Genomic DNA, 16162 nt, shown 5'->3' on the forward strand with positions numbered 1-16162 from the left:
AATTTCTTTAGTTGAATGTGGGAGACGTCAAAGTAAAGTAGAGAAGGCAAGTCAGGTGGGAACTTCTCCCTAATACTGCTCTGTTTTCATTCACAAATAGAATTACTCACAGAACTTGTGTCTGCTGGCCAAGTGCTTCCTGGATCACAAAACACTCTACTACGACACCGATCCCTTCCTGTTCTACGTCATGACAGAGTATGACTGCAAAGGCTTTCACATAGTCGGGTATTTCTCCAAGGTAGGAAGCCGTTTACCATCACTCAGTCTAAACTCACCTCCTGAGCAGCATCATAGCTCTTTCTGCTTGATACCAGGTTCCACCAACATCCTACTTCATCTTGCAACCACATCCCGCCACCCCAACTCTATCCTTCTATTCCTTTACTCTGCCGCCTGTTTATCCAGCTTTTGTCTTAAACAATTCCCTTGACCCCTTCCTGTGGAAGTGAGTCCCACATTCGCTGGAGGGAGGGCTCCCTCCAATCCCCTGGAGGGTGGAGGAGCAGGGTGTTTCTCCTGAAGACTCTGTTGGATTTGGTCTCCTGCCACCAATGGCAAACATCTTCTCAACATCGCCCCTTTCATCGTTTTGAAGACTCAATCATGTCACTCCCTCAGCCTCCTGTTTATGAGAGAAAACAGCCCCAGCCTGTACAAACTTTCCTGTTAGTTAGATCCTCTCAGTTCTGGGCTCATCCTGGCCAACCCTTTACCTTCCCTGCCTCACTTGCCAAGTCTTGCCACTCCACCATTCCCCAATACTAACTTTGCTGTGCTAGTAAGCACAAAATCCACTGGAGAGTGTTCTTTTGAAAATCAGTTTGACAGTTTTCACAAAAAGTCTATTGGGTAATTTGTTTCACACAACTTTCTTTCTAATCCATTCAGGAAAAAGAGTCAACAGAAGATTACAATGTGGCTTGTATATTAACACTGCCACCATATCAGAGGAGAGGCTATGGAAAGTTACTTATCGAGTTCAGTAAGTAGCAACACTTCCTCACGCAATCACTTAACCTGTGGTTCAGGAATCAGTGTTACTGAGAGAGAGAGATATCAGTGTGTTATTCGTACTCTCCAGTCTCGGCCTCCACTCTCCAGACTTAACAATCCACAGGTCGGCTGTTCCTTGTACGTGCCCAGTTTGCACAATAAAGCCTCACGTTCCCTTTCCTCCTCATTGTCCATTCTCACAGCAGCCAGCTGACCCTCCTTAGACAGTACCTTCCTAACCTGTGGGCGCTTCCATCTAGAAGGACAAGGGCAGCAGGTACAGGGGAACACCACCCCCTGCACATTCCCCTCTGAGCCATTCGCTATCCTGACTTGGAAATATATCACCATTCCTTCAGTGTTGCTGAAACCCTGTTGTTCACCTCCCAAGAACGAACTGATTAAAAAAACAAACATCACTCGGGAGACCCTCCATGAGACTGAGCTTTCTCAGTCAGGAGGTTTGCTCCCTGCTCTTAGCTGGGGAAACACTCTCGGCACAAGACCTAGTGCAGGGACATCAAAGTATAGGCAGTCCACATTCCCTGCTCTTGCACTGTTCCTAGCTACGACTGAGCCAGCAGCAACTAGTAAGATCTACCTGGTAAGGCCACAATAACAAACCAGTGAATTAGTTTCAGGAGTAGGCCACTTGGCCCTTTTAGTCCTGCTTTGCCATTCAATAAGATGTGATTACTGTACTCTACATCTTTGTATCTCCCCTTCACACTTGCCCACGCCATCCATAACCTCTTGCCCCCTTGTTTACCAAGAATCCATCCGCCTTTACCTTAAAAATAATTCTGCAATTCCTTCTCAGGTTATGAGCTCTCAAAGGTTGAAGGGAAAACGGGGACACCGGAGAAACCGTTGTCTGACCTGGGACTGTTGTCCTACCGCAGCTACTGGTCCCAGACCATCCTGGAGATTCTCATGGAGCTGAAATCGGAGAATGGAGAGAGGCCACAGATTACAATCAAGTACGTGTCAGGGCATGGTCCTGGGGAAAGGTTGGGAGTATGGGGGCGGAGGGCAACATCTGCTCCTGCCAGCGTTGGTGGAGGGTGGCACCCCGGATTCCATGTGCACTACTGCTCTTGCCTCTGTGCTGGGGGGCTATGGGTTCTGCAGAAAGTCCAGTGCAGTGTTCCCCTCTTGTGACCATTTACTGTATTTTTTTATACCCTTTATTCATTCATGGGATGAGGGTATCGCTGACTAGGCCAGCATTTATTGCCCATCCCTAATTACCTAGAAGGCAACCCATAGACTGTGGGCCTGGAGTCACATGTAGGCCAGACCAGTAAGGATGGCAGTTTCCTTCCCTTAAGGACATTTAGTGAGCCAACAATCAACAATGGATTCATGGTCATCATTGGACTCTCCATTCTGCTCTTTTCTTAAATTCAAATTCCACCGTCTGCTGTGGTGGGATTCAAACCTAGGTCCACAGACTATTACCTGGGTCTCCGGATTAACAGTCTAGCAACAATACCACTCGGCTGTCACCTCCCCCGAAACACTACATGAAAAGACAATTGTTAGGGGTGACAGTGGCGTAGCAGTTGTGTCATTGGGCTAGTAGTCAAAAAATCTGGCCAAGTACTTTGGGGACACCGGGTGCAGATCCCACCATTTGAAACAAAATTCATTTCAATGAATTACGCCTAGCATTTCAATCCGGCCTTAGTGATGGACCTGGGACACTGTCCTCCATTGTCATACAAACCCATCTGGGTCACGAGTGTCCTTTAGGGAGTGAGATCTGTCATCTTTACCCTGTCTGGCCTACACGGTGACACCAGACCCACAGCAGTGACCCAAATTCAAGGGCAATGAGGCCCACACTGCATGTAAGAGTAAAGAGAGGACGGTGTTCTCAAACATAAGTGAATATCAGAGAATGTCAGGATGGTGCAGAAGGGGAAGTTGTCACCAACCAGGTTTTAGCTTCGCAGAGAGTTTCCCAGTCTAGTATCAGCAGCTTTCACTCCCCTGCAAACTCAAAATCTGTTATCTTTTTTACTTCAGTGAGATCAGTGAATTAACCAGCATCAAGAAAGAAGATGTGATCTCAACACTGCAGTACCTGAACCTCATTAACTACTACAAGGTAGGCAAATGCCAAATATTTCACATCAGTCAACTACAGCCAGGTAGTCATGGAAACTTTAATCTAAACTTAGGCTGGAAAAGTCAGGTGGGCAAAGGTAGTCTGGATGAGGAATTCTTAGAGTGTCCTGGAAAAGTTTCTGAGACCAGCACATTCTGAAGCCGGCTGGAGAGTAGGCTGTATTAGAATAAAAGCAAAATACTGAATATATTGGAAATGTAAAAGAAAAACAGAGATTTGGGAACACAACAGGTCTGACAGCATCTGTGGAGAGAGAAAAAACAGGGCTAAATTTTGTATCTGGTGTGACTGTTCTTTGGGAGACAGAATATTAAAAATACCAGAGAACGACTGAAGAAAATATTGGGGACGAGACCATTGGTCCTTTAGAAAGTGTATCCAGAGAATAACTAATGAAAGATAAACAGATGATAGATGGACTGAATGGGTATTTTGCCATATTCTTCACTGTAGAGGATAGGGATGGTCAATTGTCAGAAAAACCCATCTGGTTCACTAATGTCCTTTTAGGGAAGGAAACTGCCATCCTCCCTGGTCTGGCCTACACGTGACTCCAGACCCACAGCAATGTGGTTGACACTGTTTTGAGTAAATTGTTGGAGTTGTGGGCTGACAAGTGAATCCTGTTTGACTTCATCCTACAGTGGTAAAAGAAGTGGCTAGTTTTAATTTTCCAAACTTGCCATATTCAGGAAGGTTGCATTAGAATGGATGATAGTGAAAGTAATTGCTTCATTCAAAAACGGCAGCGGACAGAAAGCAGGAAACTGTAGGCTAGTTGGTTTAATGTCTATCATAGGGAAAGTATTAGAAGCTTTTCTTAGACATTCTAGCAGGACACTTGGAACAATTCAAGGCAGAGTCAATGTGTTTTTGCAAAAGGGAAACAATTTATTTGAAAATTTTGGAGTGGGAACATTGCCATGCTGTAGGATGGTCGGTACTAAGGGAATGCTGCATGCTACCCCACCCCCATCCGAGTCCAGAGGTTTCAGGTCATATCGTGCACCTCTACAAGCTGTTCTGGTTTCCGAGGAGCCAATCAGATCACTGTTGTCGGGCTGACATCTTTGTCATCCACAATTGGAGACAACTCCCCTAACCAATCAGCTACTTTTTGCTGGCTGAATCTCACTTTGTATGCACTCTCTGGTGCTGGCCCATCTGCAAAGATCTCCCCACTGCTTGGACAAAGCAGCTGTGTAAACACTGCAGACAGTGTTTATTATCCTTAAACACAAGTACCAACTGGTTCAAGAACAGCTTCTTCCTCGCTCTTATTAGACTATCGAATGGACCGCTCACATTTCAAATCTAATGTTGATCTTGCTTTGTACACCCGTGCAGCTGTAACCCCATGTGCCTCGCTGTGTTCAGTCACCCTGTGATCTGTAAGCCCTGTTATGATCTACCAGTGCTGGTTGCAAAACAAAACTCTTTGCTGTACTGAGGGTACGTGTGACAACAATAAATTAAATCAAATCAAATCATACCTTTTGGTTTGTAAAACATCCCTTTTCCCACATCAGTCGACAATCAATGACTCAGTGAAATGCAGTGCTACACAGTGCTGCATGAAAAATGTCTACTTTTCTTTCAATGTTACACCTTCTCACATCAATTGCCTCATTAGCTGTAGGACCACGTTGTGACAGTGAAACAATGTAAGTTGGAGACCTTTTTATTGTTTTAATGTTGTTTGTTTGTGTTGGCAGTGTGACACATGGGAGCTAAATCTTGCTGCTTTCCTTGTGGTTTCAGGGTCAGTACATACTCACACTGTCTGAGGACATTGTTGAGGGTCACGAGAAGGCAATGATGAAGAGGCATCTCCGTATAGACTCCAAATGTCTGCACTTTACTCCCAAGGACTGGAGTAAGAGGGGGAAATGGTAATGGCATGCAACTTGGGACCATGCAGTGGCAAAGAGGGAGAGAAACTGTCAGAGGACCAGGAGTGGATACACCGCCTCCACCCGCTCTGCCTCTCTCTTTCTCTCTCTCGCACACCGTCCATCTCATTGCACAGAAACAGACTCTGCTTGTTGTGAGTGCTGACCCGAGGTTTTCAATGAATGATCATCGTCTTTGGAACCTCTCGCGCTGGTGCGCTGCCCTCCCACTGAGCAAGTTGGAATGCCGTCAGAATGGGCGATAGCTGGATAGAGGGGCAGGATGTGATACTCGACACACTGCTGAGAGTCGGATTGGGTCAGGTGTTGATCTCTGCCGCTTCTCCTGCTTGTCACCAACCGCAACTCCATGGCGACAATGTTGAAGTATGGGTGAAACGGCCACCGGAGTCAGTTTCACCTGAATGAGCGCTGACCTCTGAAGCCCCTCAGTGTGCTTGTTGGCTGGCGCCGTTATTGTGGACCATTTGCATAGATGCACACACGCACTCACACACACAGTCTCTCTCTCTCTCTCACACACACACACACTCTCACTCACACACACACACACACTCTCACTCTCACACACACACACACACACACACACTCTCACTCATTCACACACACACACACACTCACTCACTCACACACTCTCTCTCTCTCTCACACACACACACACACACACACACACACACACTCTCTCTCTCTCACACACCCTCTCACTCACTCTCTCACACACTCTCTCTCTCTCACACACACTCTCTCACTCTCTCTCACTCTCACACACTCTCACACTCCCTCTCACACACACTCACACACACACACACACACTCACACACTCTCTCTCACACACACACACACACACACACACACACACACACACACACACACGTTTTTGCCATGTGCAGTTCCTGGACAGGGATTGAACTGCTCTCCCTCCTGGTTTGGTGTCTCTTCACCCTTGCAGTTACCCCCCCCACCCTCTGGCTGAGAGACTCTACACTTCCCTCGGTCAGCCGGACGTCCCGCTGTGAAGACACAAACAAACCAGCAAGAGAGTGGGACGTTTTGCTTTGCTGTGCCAATCATCTGTGAGGCCCTGAAGGATATTGAGCAGGAGCCCTGCACTGGCAAGATCGCAACGTGTCGGCACTGCAGCTGACATACCCGCTGCCAGACCACAGCAAGGGTGTAGCACCAGGTACGGTCACTGAGTCACAGCAGCCCAGTAGCCACTGAGTATGACCCTCTGAGGCTGTCTGAAGTATACCGATTCCGGTCTCCTACAAAGAACAACCAGGAATCTCCATCTATTTACAACTTCACACACTCGAGGAAACATCACAGATAAAAGTAAATGAGCAGGTAGACCTCACACCGACTTCTGGACAACCCAAGCCACAGGCTGAGATTCGCTGCTCACGTTTAATGGTCATAGACATCAGTTCTGGTTTGCTGCATCTCGAGTGAAAATGGCAACAGCAAACAGACACTCACCCTCTCCTATCACAGTGGTAAATATACAGCTCAGGGGGGAAGCTTTAATCTGTATCTCACCCCATGCTGTCCCTGTCCTGGGAGTGTTTAATAGGGACAGGGTAGAGGGAGCTTTATGATGTACCTAACCCCATGCTGTCCCTGTCCTGGGAGTGTTTAATAGGGACAGGGTAGAGGGAGCTTTATGATGTACCTAACCCCATGCTGTCCCTGTTCTGGGAGTGTTTGATGGGGGAACAGCATAGAGGGAGCTGTATCTGAATTCTGTTGCATCCTGCAATCACGGAGCTGTGTATCACCTTCTCAACCTGAATCCAGCAAGTGTCACTCAGCTCAATGTCAGGAATGGGAGGGCTCAATACCTTCATTCGCCATCCGAGATGTGAACAAGGTGAGGTCAGAGAGAAATTGTAATCCCTCCAGGCCTGTGGGGTTAGGATTAACCCAAGTGTGGAGGTAGTGCAGTTCCTGAAACCTCCAGGGCAGGAGGGAGGAGAAATACTGGCACCCTGGGGAGTCTGGTCTGAAATTTTATAATGCCAAAAGTTGTATTTATATTATAGGGTGAGGCAAGAAGGCAGATTGGTTTTAATAAATAAGTGTTGGGGAGCTGGTTGCACTGGGATCACAGCCCCCTCCTCCACCATCACCTTGCTCCTTGCCGTGTGGTTGGCAGCAGGGCAAATGTCGACAGCCCAGGTCAATACAATTGTCTCAAAAGTCCTTCAATGACCCCCACAGGCCCTGCACCCACTGCAGTTGTGTATCTCGTACTGTGGTGTTGATTCAGTAGTTACAGTGACCTTCTACCAAGCTGGTGCTTGTTGCGTTCTGAGAGACTCTGGCTGTCACTCTGTCAAAGATGTTGATGTCTGTTTTGTAATCTATTCTGTACAGAGTAAATATTAACATACCATGCACCAGCCTTTCTGCATTGAGTTTTAGGGTGACGACTGGCCATTCTGCTCATTCCACTCCCCAAAAAAAATACCAGATTTCTTATACAGTCTAGATGGTCACTAGCTGCTCTTAAACTCCAAGGTCTGAATACCTGCACTGTTACCCTTTTTAAAAAAAAGACCCCATCAACAAACTACAATATTCACTGCACTGTGCCGTCAGGGGTCAGCGCTGAGGGGAGGCAATGCTGTGGGGGTGCTGCACTGTGGGAGGGTCAGCGTCGTGCTGTCTTTCCCATGAGACGACAAACCGATTCTGCCTGATCTCTTGGGTGCAGGATTGGGAGGGTAGGATCTTCCTACTTTACTTCCATCCCTGTGAAACTGCCCGCAACCAGCCCCTTCCTTTGTCTTTAACACAGCCAACTAGAAAAGATGAAGCTGCTCAGGTAGACTGTGTATTGAAAATAATCTTTATTTCTGCACGAAGGTGTGACAAAAGGCATTTCTTTGCACAGCTGATGCCCCATTGTTTGGTGAAGGAAAATATGGGACGGTCACTCTCCACAAGATTCCTGGTTCCTCCAAATTCCCCAGTGTTACAGCTGAAGATGTACTGGGAGGTGGAGGTGCAGAATCTGAATTTATTTTTCTTTACCCAGGCCCACCGTAAATCTATTCACTGTTCTTCTACAGGTGCATGAAGCTGTAAAACACAACGTAGAACACAACCACTTAGAATATTTTACTGTTCAAATTGGTAGAGAGTCCAAAAGTTCCAAATGTTAATTATCCTGTTTTATCAGTGTCTTTCAGTATGACAGACAATGGCCAGCTGTCTTTGCACAGTTTGATCTTAATGAGCACAGTATATCGGGGTTAAACTGGTCTATGCAAAGATGCTGTTGCGATTAAATTTCAACTGTGTTGTTCACTCAATTTCCTTCTGTAGGCCATTTTCCTGTCAGGTCCAAAGTTATCTGATAACAAGCTCCAATCAGTGAGAATTTGACCCTGAGGACATCAGGAGGCTGATAGCTAAGTCAGAAAAGGTTTTAAAGGAGCATCTAAGTGTGGAGAGATGAGAGGGAGACAGGGAGGGAATTCCAGAGCTGACGTATCCAGGCAGCAGAAGGCATAGCTGGGAATGGGAAGCAGGAGGGGGGAGCTCAGGAATTTAGTGTGTGGAGGACAAATGGCGACATTATGTCTGTGCAGAGCAGGACTTAGCTGGGTAGCAGTTCAGCATCAGTTGTGCTGCCCTGCCCTCAGTTAGGGCAAAGACAGAGAAAGGCAGTTGGGTTCCCTGTGGAACAGGTGTAGTGTTCTTAACTCTGAGCCAGGTGACTTGGGGTTGAAGTCCCATCTGCTCCAGAGATGTTGAATAACATTTCTGAACAGGTCAATTAGAAGTATATTAAAAATTGAGATATCAGTGCTCCTGCTGGTCACAGAAATGGGAGGAAAACCTTAGCCTCTTCTCTTGCCTGCTACATAGAAACAAGAAGCCATTCACCCCTAGAAGGGACGTCATACCTGCTGACTTTAAAGGGGAAGATTCTGCAGCTTGGGCTGAACCAGAGGGAAACCAAAGACTTCTCTACGGGTACAACTGAATTCTTCAATCATCATAAACCCCTCAATGGATCACATTCTAACCCCTGCCTCTCGAGGGAATGTGTCCTGTCTGTGCATCTCACCCTCACTATTTAACCCATTCAGCCTTTGCTCCTTCCCTAGGGTTTTGGGACTCAGGAGTGAGTCTCCGTGTTTGAAGTTCTGAAAGTTGATACCGGTTTGAAGGGATTAAAGTAATAAATGATTTACAGCTTCTGCAATCTGAGTCCAGCCCATCGCCATGACCACGCTGTCGTCTTCTGCTGGGGGAGATCCCAGGTTCCAGTAAGTCACTGAAGAGAAAGATGATTTAACACTGACGTTCCGGTCCTGCAAATCACAGTAAAAGTTTTAAGTGACATTTCATTGAATGATATTTAGGTTGTCATTTTGGAAAGATATTGGCCCTGATGAGGAGCAGGGAGCATTTCCAGCAAAACATTGCCACCAACAGCGCAGGTCACCCTGCATTAACAAATAGGCACCTCTCAGTTAGAGGTCACAGCTTCAGTACACCTCAGGAACATGAGCCACGTAACTGGAGCCAACCAACAGGTAAACATTGAGGGAGCGCCATGCTGTCGGAGGGTTGGCAGCGAGGGAGCGCTGTGCTGTTGGAGGCTGTAAAGGAATGTAACTTCCACCACTGGGTGATGTTCCTAGACTCGGGTGAGCGCTCACAGTTGAATATTGAGTGCTGTCTCACCTCCTCCTCCAGGCACGGTTTATGGTCCTCTTTCAGAACAAGTCCAACATATCCAGGGGGCACAGGAAGATCCCGACCTTGCAAGGCTCGGCCTCGATAGGACACCTGCAACTCTGAGAGAAATTTACCTTTTTTTTTATATGTCCAACGATAGCCTGCACGTCCCTGCCTTGGCCCATCCCTGTTGCTGGGTTACACCTGGAACAGGTCTGCTATCTTGGATAGGTCACTAGAGAGATACAGATCAAAGAAAATGGAGGGAAAAGACCCTGAAGGAAGGGGTGGGGGGAGAGATGAGGAGAATATTTTACTTGAAGCAGTGAGTTCTGATCTGGGGTGTGTTGCCTGAAAGGGTGGGGGGGGGGGGGGGAGCAAGCAGATTCAACAGGAACTTTCAAAAGGAGGGGAACCAGCAGGGAAGAATGAGAGAGATCATTCAGAAAATCTACACAGGTTGGATGGGCAGAATGGCCTGAATGCTGTGCTGGATGAGTTTGCTTGGAGTTGTGGTCATGGGTGCAACCCTCCAGGTTGAGCAATCAGCCAAAGCCTTACCCCCATCTCTGTGCCGCACAGCTGGGCTGAAGTACTGCTCCACTTTGGCACTGCCGTCAGATTCGATAGCAACAGGCAACAAGTGAAGCTGGTCCCTGGCGGAGAACTTCAGGGAACTCAGATCCACAGTGATCACTGAGTCGGCCGCCATTGCCTTCCTGTAGGGAATCAGAGGGACCTCATTAATCAACAGCAAGTAAAACCGGCAGCGAAACATCTGCGAGGCACAGCAGGCAGTTCATCCCCATCTCCGCCCCCGCACCCATTCCCCCACCTCTACCTCTCCCCCACTCACCTCCCATCCCAAAACCCCCACCCACCTCTCACCACATCCCCACCTCCCTCTACCTCCACCCGACTCACCACCCATCCCCAACCCCCCACCCGCTGTACCTCTCCCCCACTCGCAACCCCCCTCTCACCATACATTCCCCACCCACATCTCACCCCCTCACCACCCAACTCCACCCCCACCACTCCACCCCACACACTCTTCCCCTCACCCCCCTCCAACATTCCCCCCCACAACACTCCCTCCCACCCCAACACTCCCTCTCCCCCCTCCTCCCCCCCCCTTCTCCCCCTCCTCCTTCACCCCCCAACACTCCCCCCCTCCTCCTCCTTCACCCCCCAACACTCCCCCCCCTCCTCCTCCTTCACCCCCCCCCTCCTCCTCCTTCACCCCCCCCACCCTCTTCACCCCTCCCCCCCCCCCACCCTCTTCACCCCCCCCTCTTCACCCCCTCCCCCACCCCCCCCTCTTCACCCCTCCCCCACCCCACCCTCTTCACCCCTCCCCCACCCCACCCTCTTCACCCCTCCCCCACCCCACCCTCTTCACCCCTCCCCCACCCCACCCTCTTCACCCCTCCCTCTTCACCCCCCCCCACCCTCTTCACCCCCCCCCACCCTCTTCACCCCCCCCCACCCTCTTCACCCCCCCCCACCCTCTTCACCCCCCCCACCCTCTTCACCCCTCCCCTCCCCCCCCACCCTCTTCACCCCTCCCCTCCCCCCCCCACCCTCTTCACCCCTCCCCTCCCCCCCCCACCCTCTTCACCCCTCCCCTCCCCCCCCCACCCTCTTCACCCCTCCCCTCCCCCCCCCACCCTCTTCACCCCCCCACCCTCTTCACCCCCCCCACCCTCTTCACCCCCCCACCCTCTTCACCCCCCCACCCTCTTCACCCCCCCACCCTCTTCACCCCCCCACCCTCTTCACCCCTCCCCCCCGCCATCACTCCTCCCCCCCGCCATCACTCCTCCCCCCCGCCATCACTCCTCGAAACCCTCTCATTCCTCCCCCAGCCCTGTGCTCCCATCCCCGGTCTAATCCTCCCTCCATTCCCACCCGAGGCTTGTGTCCCGCGGTCCCGCCTCACTCTCCTCCTGCCCTCTGACCGCTGTCACGTGGCAACTAACAAAACGGAAGACACTCGCGAAATGACTGTTGGGGGCCGCGGGGTGCTCTGGGAGTTGTAGTTCATCCCCATCGTCACCGGCTCAGGGTCAGCGCTGAGGGAGCGGGCACTGTCGGAGGGTCAGTGCTGAGGGAGCGGGCACTGTCGGAGGGTCAGTGCTGAGGGAGGGGGCGCTGTCAGAGGGTCAGCGCCGAGGGAGCGGGCACTGTCAGAGGGTCAGCGCTGAGGGAGCGGGCACTGTCAGAGGGTCAGCGCTGAGGGAGCGGGCACTGTCGGAGGGTCAGTTCTGAGGGAGCGGGCACTGTCAGAGGGTCAGTGCTGAGGGAGCGGGCACAGTCGGAGGGTCAGCGCTGAGGGAGAGGGCACTGTCGGAGGGTCAGTTCTGAGGGAGTGGGCACTGTCGGAGGGTCAGTGCTGAGGGAGCGGGCACTGTCGGAGGTCAGCGCTGAGGGAGCGGGCACTGTCGGAGGGTCAGTTCTGAGGGAGCGGGCACAGTCGGAGGGTCAGCGCTGAGGGAGAGGGCACTGTCGGAGGGTCAGTGCTGAGGGAGCGGGCACTGTCGGAGGGTCAGTGCTGAGGGAGAGGGCACTGTCGGAGGGTCAGCGCTGAGGGAGCGGGCACTGTCGGAGGGTCAGTGCTGAGGGAGAGGGCACTGTCGGAGGGTCAGCGCTGAGGGAGCGGGCACTGTCGGAGGGTCAGTGCTGAGGGAGAGGGCACTGTCGGAGGGTCAGTGCTGAGGGAGCGGGCACTGTCGGAGGGTCAGCGCTGAGGGAGAGGGCACTGTCGGAGGGTCAGCGCTGAGGGAGAGGGCACTGTCGGAGGGTCAGTGCTGAGGGACCGGGTGCGACACAGAAGGTGCTCTGCAGAAACTCACCAAAGACCCTCAGGCAGCACCTTCCAAACCCACCACCCACTTCCATCCAGAAGGACAAGGGGCAGCAGGTTCATGGGAACAGCACCCCCTGCACATTCCCCTCCGAACCCCTCACCATCCCAACTTGGGAATATATCCACGTTCCTTCAGTGTCGCTGGGTCAGAATCCCTGGAATTCCCTCCCTCGCATGGTTAGTAAGTTTGTTGATGACATCAAACTTGGTGTCATGAACAGTGAAGAAATTCATCTTCACCCAAAGAGTACTGTTGACCATAAAATGTGAGGCTGGATGAACACAGCTTGGCCTGCTGTGTTCATCCAGCCTCACATTTTATTATCTTGGAATTCTCCAGCATCTGCAGTTCCCATTATCTCTAGTACTGTTGACCAATTGGGTCACTGAGCTGAGGAGAGGCAGATGGAGTTTCATTTGGTAAACGTGAGGTACTGCATTTTGGTAAAACCGATAAGGGCAGGAATTATACCAATAAAAATAGGCCCAGGGGTCATGGAGAAATCTCGGGGTTCAGGTCCCCCATTATTTGAAGTAGACAGGGGGTTAAGAAGGCGTTTCGCACAATTGCCTTTATTGCTCAGACCTTTGAGTACAGGAGTTGGGGACGTCATGCTGAGGATGTACAGGACGTTGGTGAAGCCTCTTCTGGTGCACTGTGTCTGGTTCTGGTCTCCCAGTTGTTGAAAGGATTTCTTAATCTGGAGAGGGCTCAGAGGGGATTTAAGAGGATGTTGCTGGGAATGGTACATTTGAGTTATCAGGAGAGGCTGGATAGGCTGGGGCTCTTCTCACTGGAGTGTAGGAGGTTGAGGAGTGACCTTACAGAGATTTATAAAACATGAGAGGTGTAGATAAAGTGAATGACAGGTGATTCTTCACTCGGATGGGGGACTTTAAGACCAAGGGACATATTTTTAAGGTGAGAGAGGACAGATTTAAAAAGGATGTGATGGGCAATGTTTTTTACGCAGAGATTGGTCGTGTGTGGAATGAACTTCCTGAGGAAGAGGTGGATCTGGGGATAGTTACAACGTTTAAAAAGCATTTGGATAAGGACATGAATCGGGAAAGGTTTGGAGGGATATGGGCTAAGAGTGGAGGCAGGTGGGACTAGTTTCGTTTGGGATTATTGTTGGCATGGACTGGATGGTCCGAAGTGTCTGTTTCTGCATTATCTGACTCTGTGACAGTGTTGTGGGTGTACCTTAAATTAGGGGGGAAGCGGGGTGATGGCCTTGTGGTATTATCGCTGAACTGTTAATCCAGAGAGCCAGGTAATAGCGAGTTTTGAGAAGATTTGTAGCTCAGGTTGAGGCTCTGGATGTGAGTTTGCTCGCTGAGCTGGAAGGTACGTTTTCAGACATTTCGTCACTTTTTTTTATTTGAAAAAATATGCTTTATTCATAAAATGTACAAAAAATAAAACATATTTATACACCTACCCAGTCATGCAAGCTGCTTCGGGATACCCAGGGGGTACATACACCAACTAAAGGAAAAAAAACAAAGAAGAAAAAAACCAAAGCAAAGAAAATACCCCGGCGGTTGTCACCCCGCACAGTCCCCGTTGGCCCCCTGACCAGTTGGGGAAGGCACCAGCTGGGCCCAGGTACAGGATAGGGCCCTTTTTCCTATTCTGGACGAGGGGTTTCATACCATGGTCTTTCCCCACCGCGCCTTGGCGGCGGCTGCCCCAAGCTTTAGCGCGTCTCTCAGCACGTAGTCCTGGACCTTGGAGTGCGCCAGTCTGCAACACTCGGTCGGGGTCAGTTCTTTCAGCTGGCAGACCAGAAAGTTGCGGGCAGACCAAAGAGCATCTTTCACTGCATTGATGGTCCTCCAGGCGCAGTTGATGTTGGTCTCGGTGTGCGTCCCGGGAAACAGCCCGTAGAGCACGGAGTCACGCGTCACGGAGCTGCTTGGGACGAACCTCGACAAATACCACTGCATCCCCCTCCAGACCTCCTGCGCATAGGCACACTCCAGAAGGAGGTGGTCGACAGTCTTGTCCCCCCCGCAGCCACCTCGAGGGCAGCGTGCGGTGGTGCAGAGATTCCGGGCATGCATAAAGGATCTCACTGGCAGAGCCCCTCTCACCGCCAGCCAAGCAATGTCCTTGTGCTTGTTTGAAAGTTCTGGCGATGAGGCATTCTGCCAAATGACTTTGGCAGTCTGCGTGGGGAACTACACGACGGGATCCACCCTCTCCTTTTCCCGAAGGGTCCTGAGGATACTACGTGCAGACCACTGCCTGACGGCCTTGTGGTCAAAGGTGTTTCCTTTCAAAAATGTCTCCACGAAGGACAGGTGGTACGGAATGGTCCAACTACTCAGAGCGTTCCACGGCAACAAGGCCAGGCCCATCCTTCACAACACCGGGGACAGGTAGAACCTCAGTAAGTAGTGACACTTGGTGTTTGCGTACTGAGGATCTACGCACAGCTTGATGCAGCTGCACACAAAGGTAGCCGTCAGGGCGAGGGTGGCGTTCGGTACGCCCTTTCCCCTATTTCCCAGGTCTTTGTACATGGTGTCCCTGTGGACCCGGTCCATCCTCGACCCCCAAATGAAGTGGAAGATGGCCCGGGTGACCGCAGCGGCGCAGGCCCAGGGAATAGGCCAGGCCTGCGCCATATATAACAGTACCAAAAGCCCCCTCGCACCTGACAACCAGGTTCTTACCCGCGATGGAGAGGGACCGGAGCGTCCACCTGCCCAGCTTCTGCTTCAGTTTGGTGATACAATCCTCCCAAGTCTTAGTGCACGCCCCAGCTCCACCAAACCAAACATCCAGCACCTTCAGGTAGTCTGTCCTGACGGTGAAGGGGATGAAGGAGCGGTCATCCCAGTTCCCGAAGAACATGACCTCGCTCTTACCCCTATTGACTTTGGCACCCGAGGCCAGTTCAAACTGGCCGCAGATGTCCAACAGTCTACTCACCGACCGATCGGTGCAGAAGACGGCAACATCGTCCATGTACAGGGAGGTCTTGACCTGAAGTCCTCCGCTGCCTGGGATAGTCACGCCCTTCAGGCTCATGTCCTTCCTGATGGATGCGGCGAAGGGCTCCACACAGCACACAAACAAGGCAGGAGAGTGTGGGCAGCCCTGCCTGACTTCAGATCTAACAGGAAAACTGTCCGATTCCCACCCGTTGATCGAGACTGCGCTAACGATGTTGGCGTAGAGCAGCCGGATCCAATTGCGGATGCCCTCCCCGAACCCCAATTTGGAGAGGACATCCCTCATGTAAGCATGAGAGACCCTGTCGAAGGCCTTCTCCTGGTCCAATCTGATGAGGCAGGTGTCCACCCGCCTGTCCTGCACGTAGGCGATCGTATCCCTGATGAGTGCGAGGCTCTCAGTGATCTTCCTGCCCGGCACAGCACAAGTTTGGTCAGGGTGAATCACTGACTCCAGGACAGACCTGACCCGGTTGGCAATGACCTTGGCCAGGATTTTGTAGTCCACATTCAATAATGAAATGGGACGCCAATTCTTAATTTCTTCCCTCTCCCCCTTCCTCTTGTAAATGAGGGTGATGATGCCCT

At 51.1% G+C, this 16162-nt stretch overlaps 2 protein-coding genes across 6 annotated transcripts in view; one reads left to right on the forward strand and one right to left on the reverse strand.

Moving 5' to 3' along the window:
- LOC125449295 (histone acetyltransferase KAT5) overlaps positions 1-5651 on the forward strand; it is a 30016-nt gene extending 24365 nt beyond the window's left edge. For 3 of the 5 annotated variants that reach the window (XM_059641571.1, XM_059641569.1, XM_059641570.1), the window contains 5 exons: positions 101-241; positions 892-985; positions 1817-1976; positions 3028-3109; positions 4892-5650. In XM_059641571.1, the coding sequence (XP_059497554.1) occupies positions 101-241; positions 892-985; positions 1817-1976; positions 3028-3109; positions 4892-5026 (612 nt within the window). In that variant the 3' untranslated portion in view covers positions 5027-5650. Of the gene's footprint in view, positions 1-100; positions 242-891; positions 986-1816; positions 1977-3027; positions 3110-4891 lie in introns of all 5 variants that reach the window. The other 2 variants (XM_059641572.1, XM_059641568.1) reach the window with 2 other exon arrangements.
- A 2222-nt stretch (positions 5652-7873) lies between these two features.
- Positions 7874-11721, reverse strand: rnaseh2c (ribonuclease H2, subunit C). The gene is made up of 5 exons (XM_059641479.1): positions 11650-11721; positions 10300-10457; positions 9745-9857; positions 9249-9368; positions 7874-8127 (listed from the first exon to the last, which is right to left on the reverse strand). Exons 2-5 carry the CDS (start codon positions 10448-10450, stop codon positions 8101-8103), a joined length of 411 nt encoding a protein of 136 aa, XP_059497462.1. The 5' UTR covers positions 10451-10457; positions 11650-11721; the 3' UTR covers positions 7874-8100.
- Between the last annotated feature and the right edge of the window lie 4441 nt (positions 11722-16162).

This window comes from Stegostoma tigrinum, chromosome 42 (assembly GCF_030684315.1).
Source record: "Stegostoma tigrinum isolate sSteTig4 chromosome 42, sSteTig4.hap1, whole genome shotgun sequence".
Lineage (NCBI taxonomy): Eukaryota > Metazoa > Chordata > Chondrichthyes > Orectolobiformes > Stegostomatidae > Stegostoma > Stegostoma tigrinum.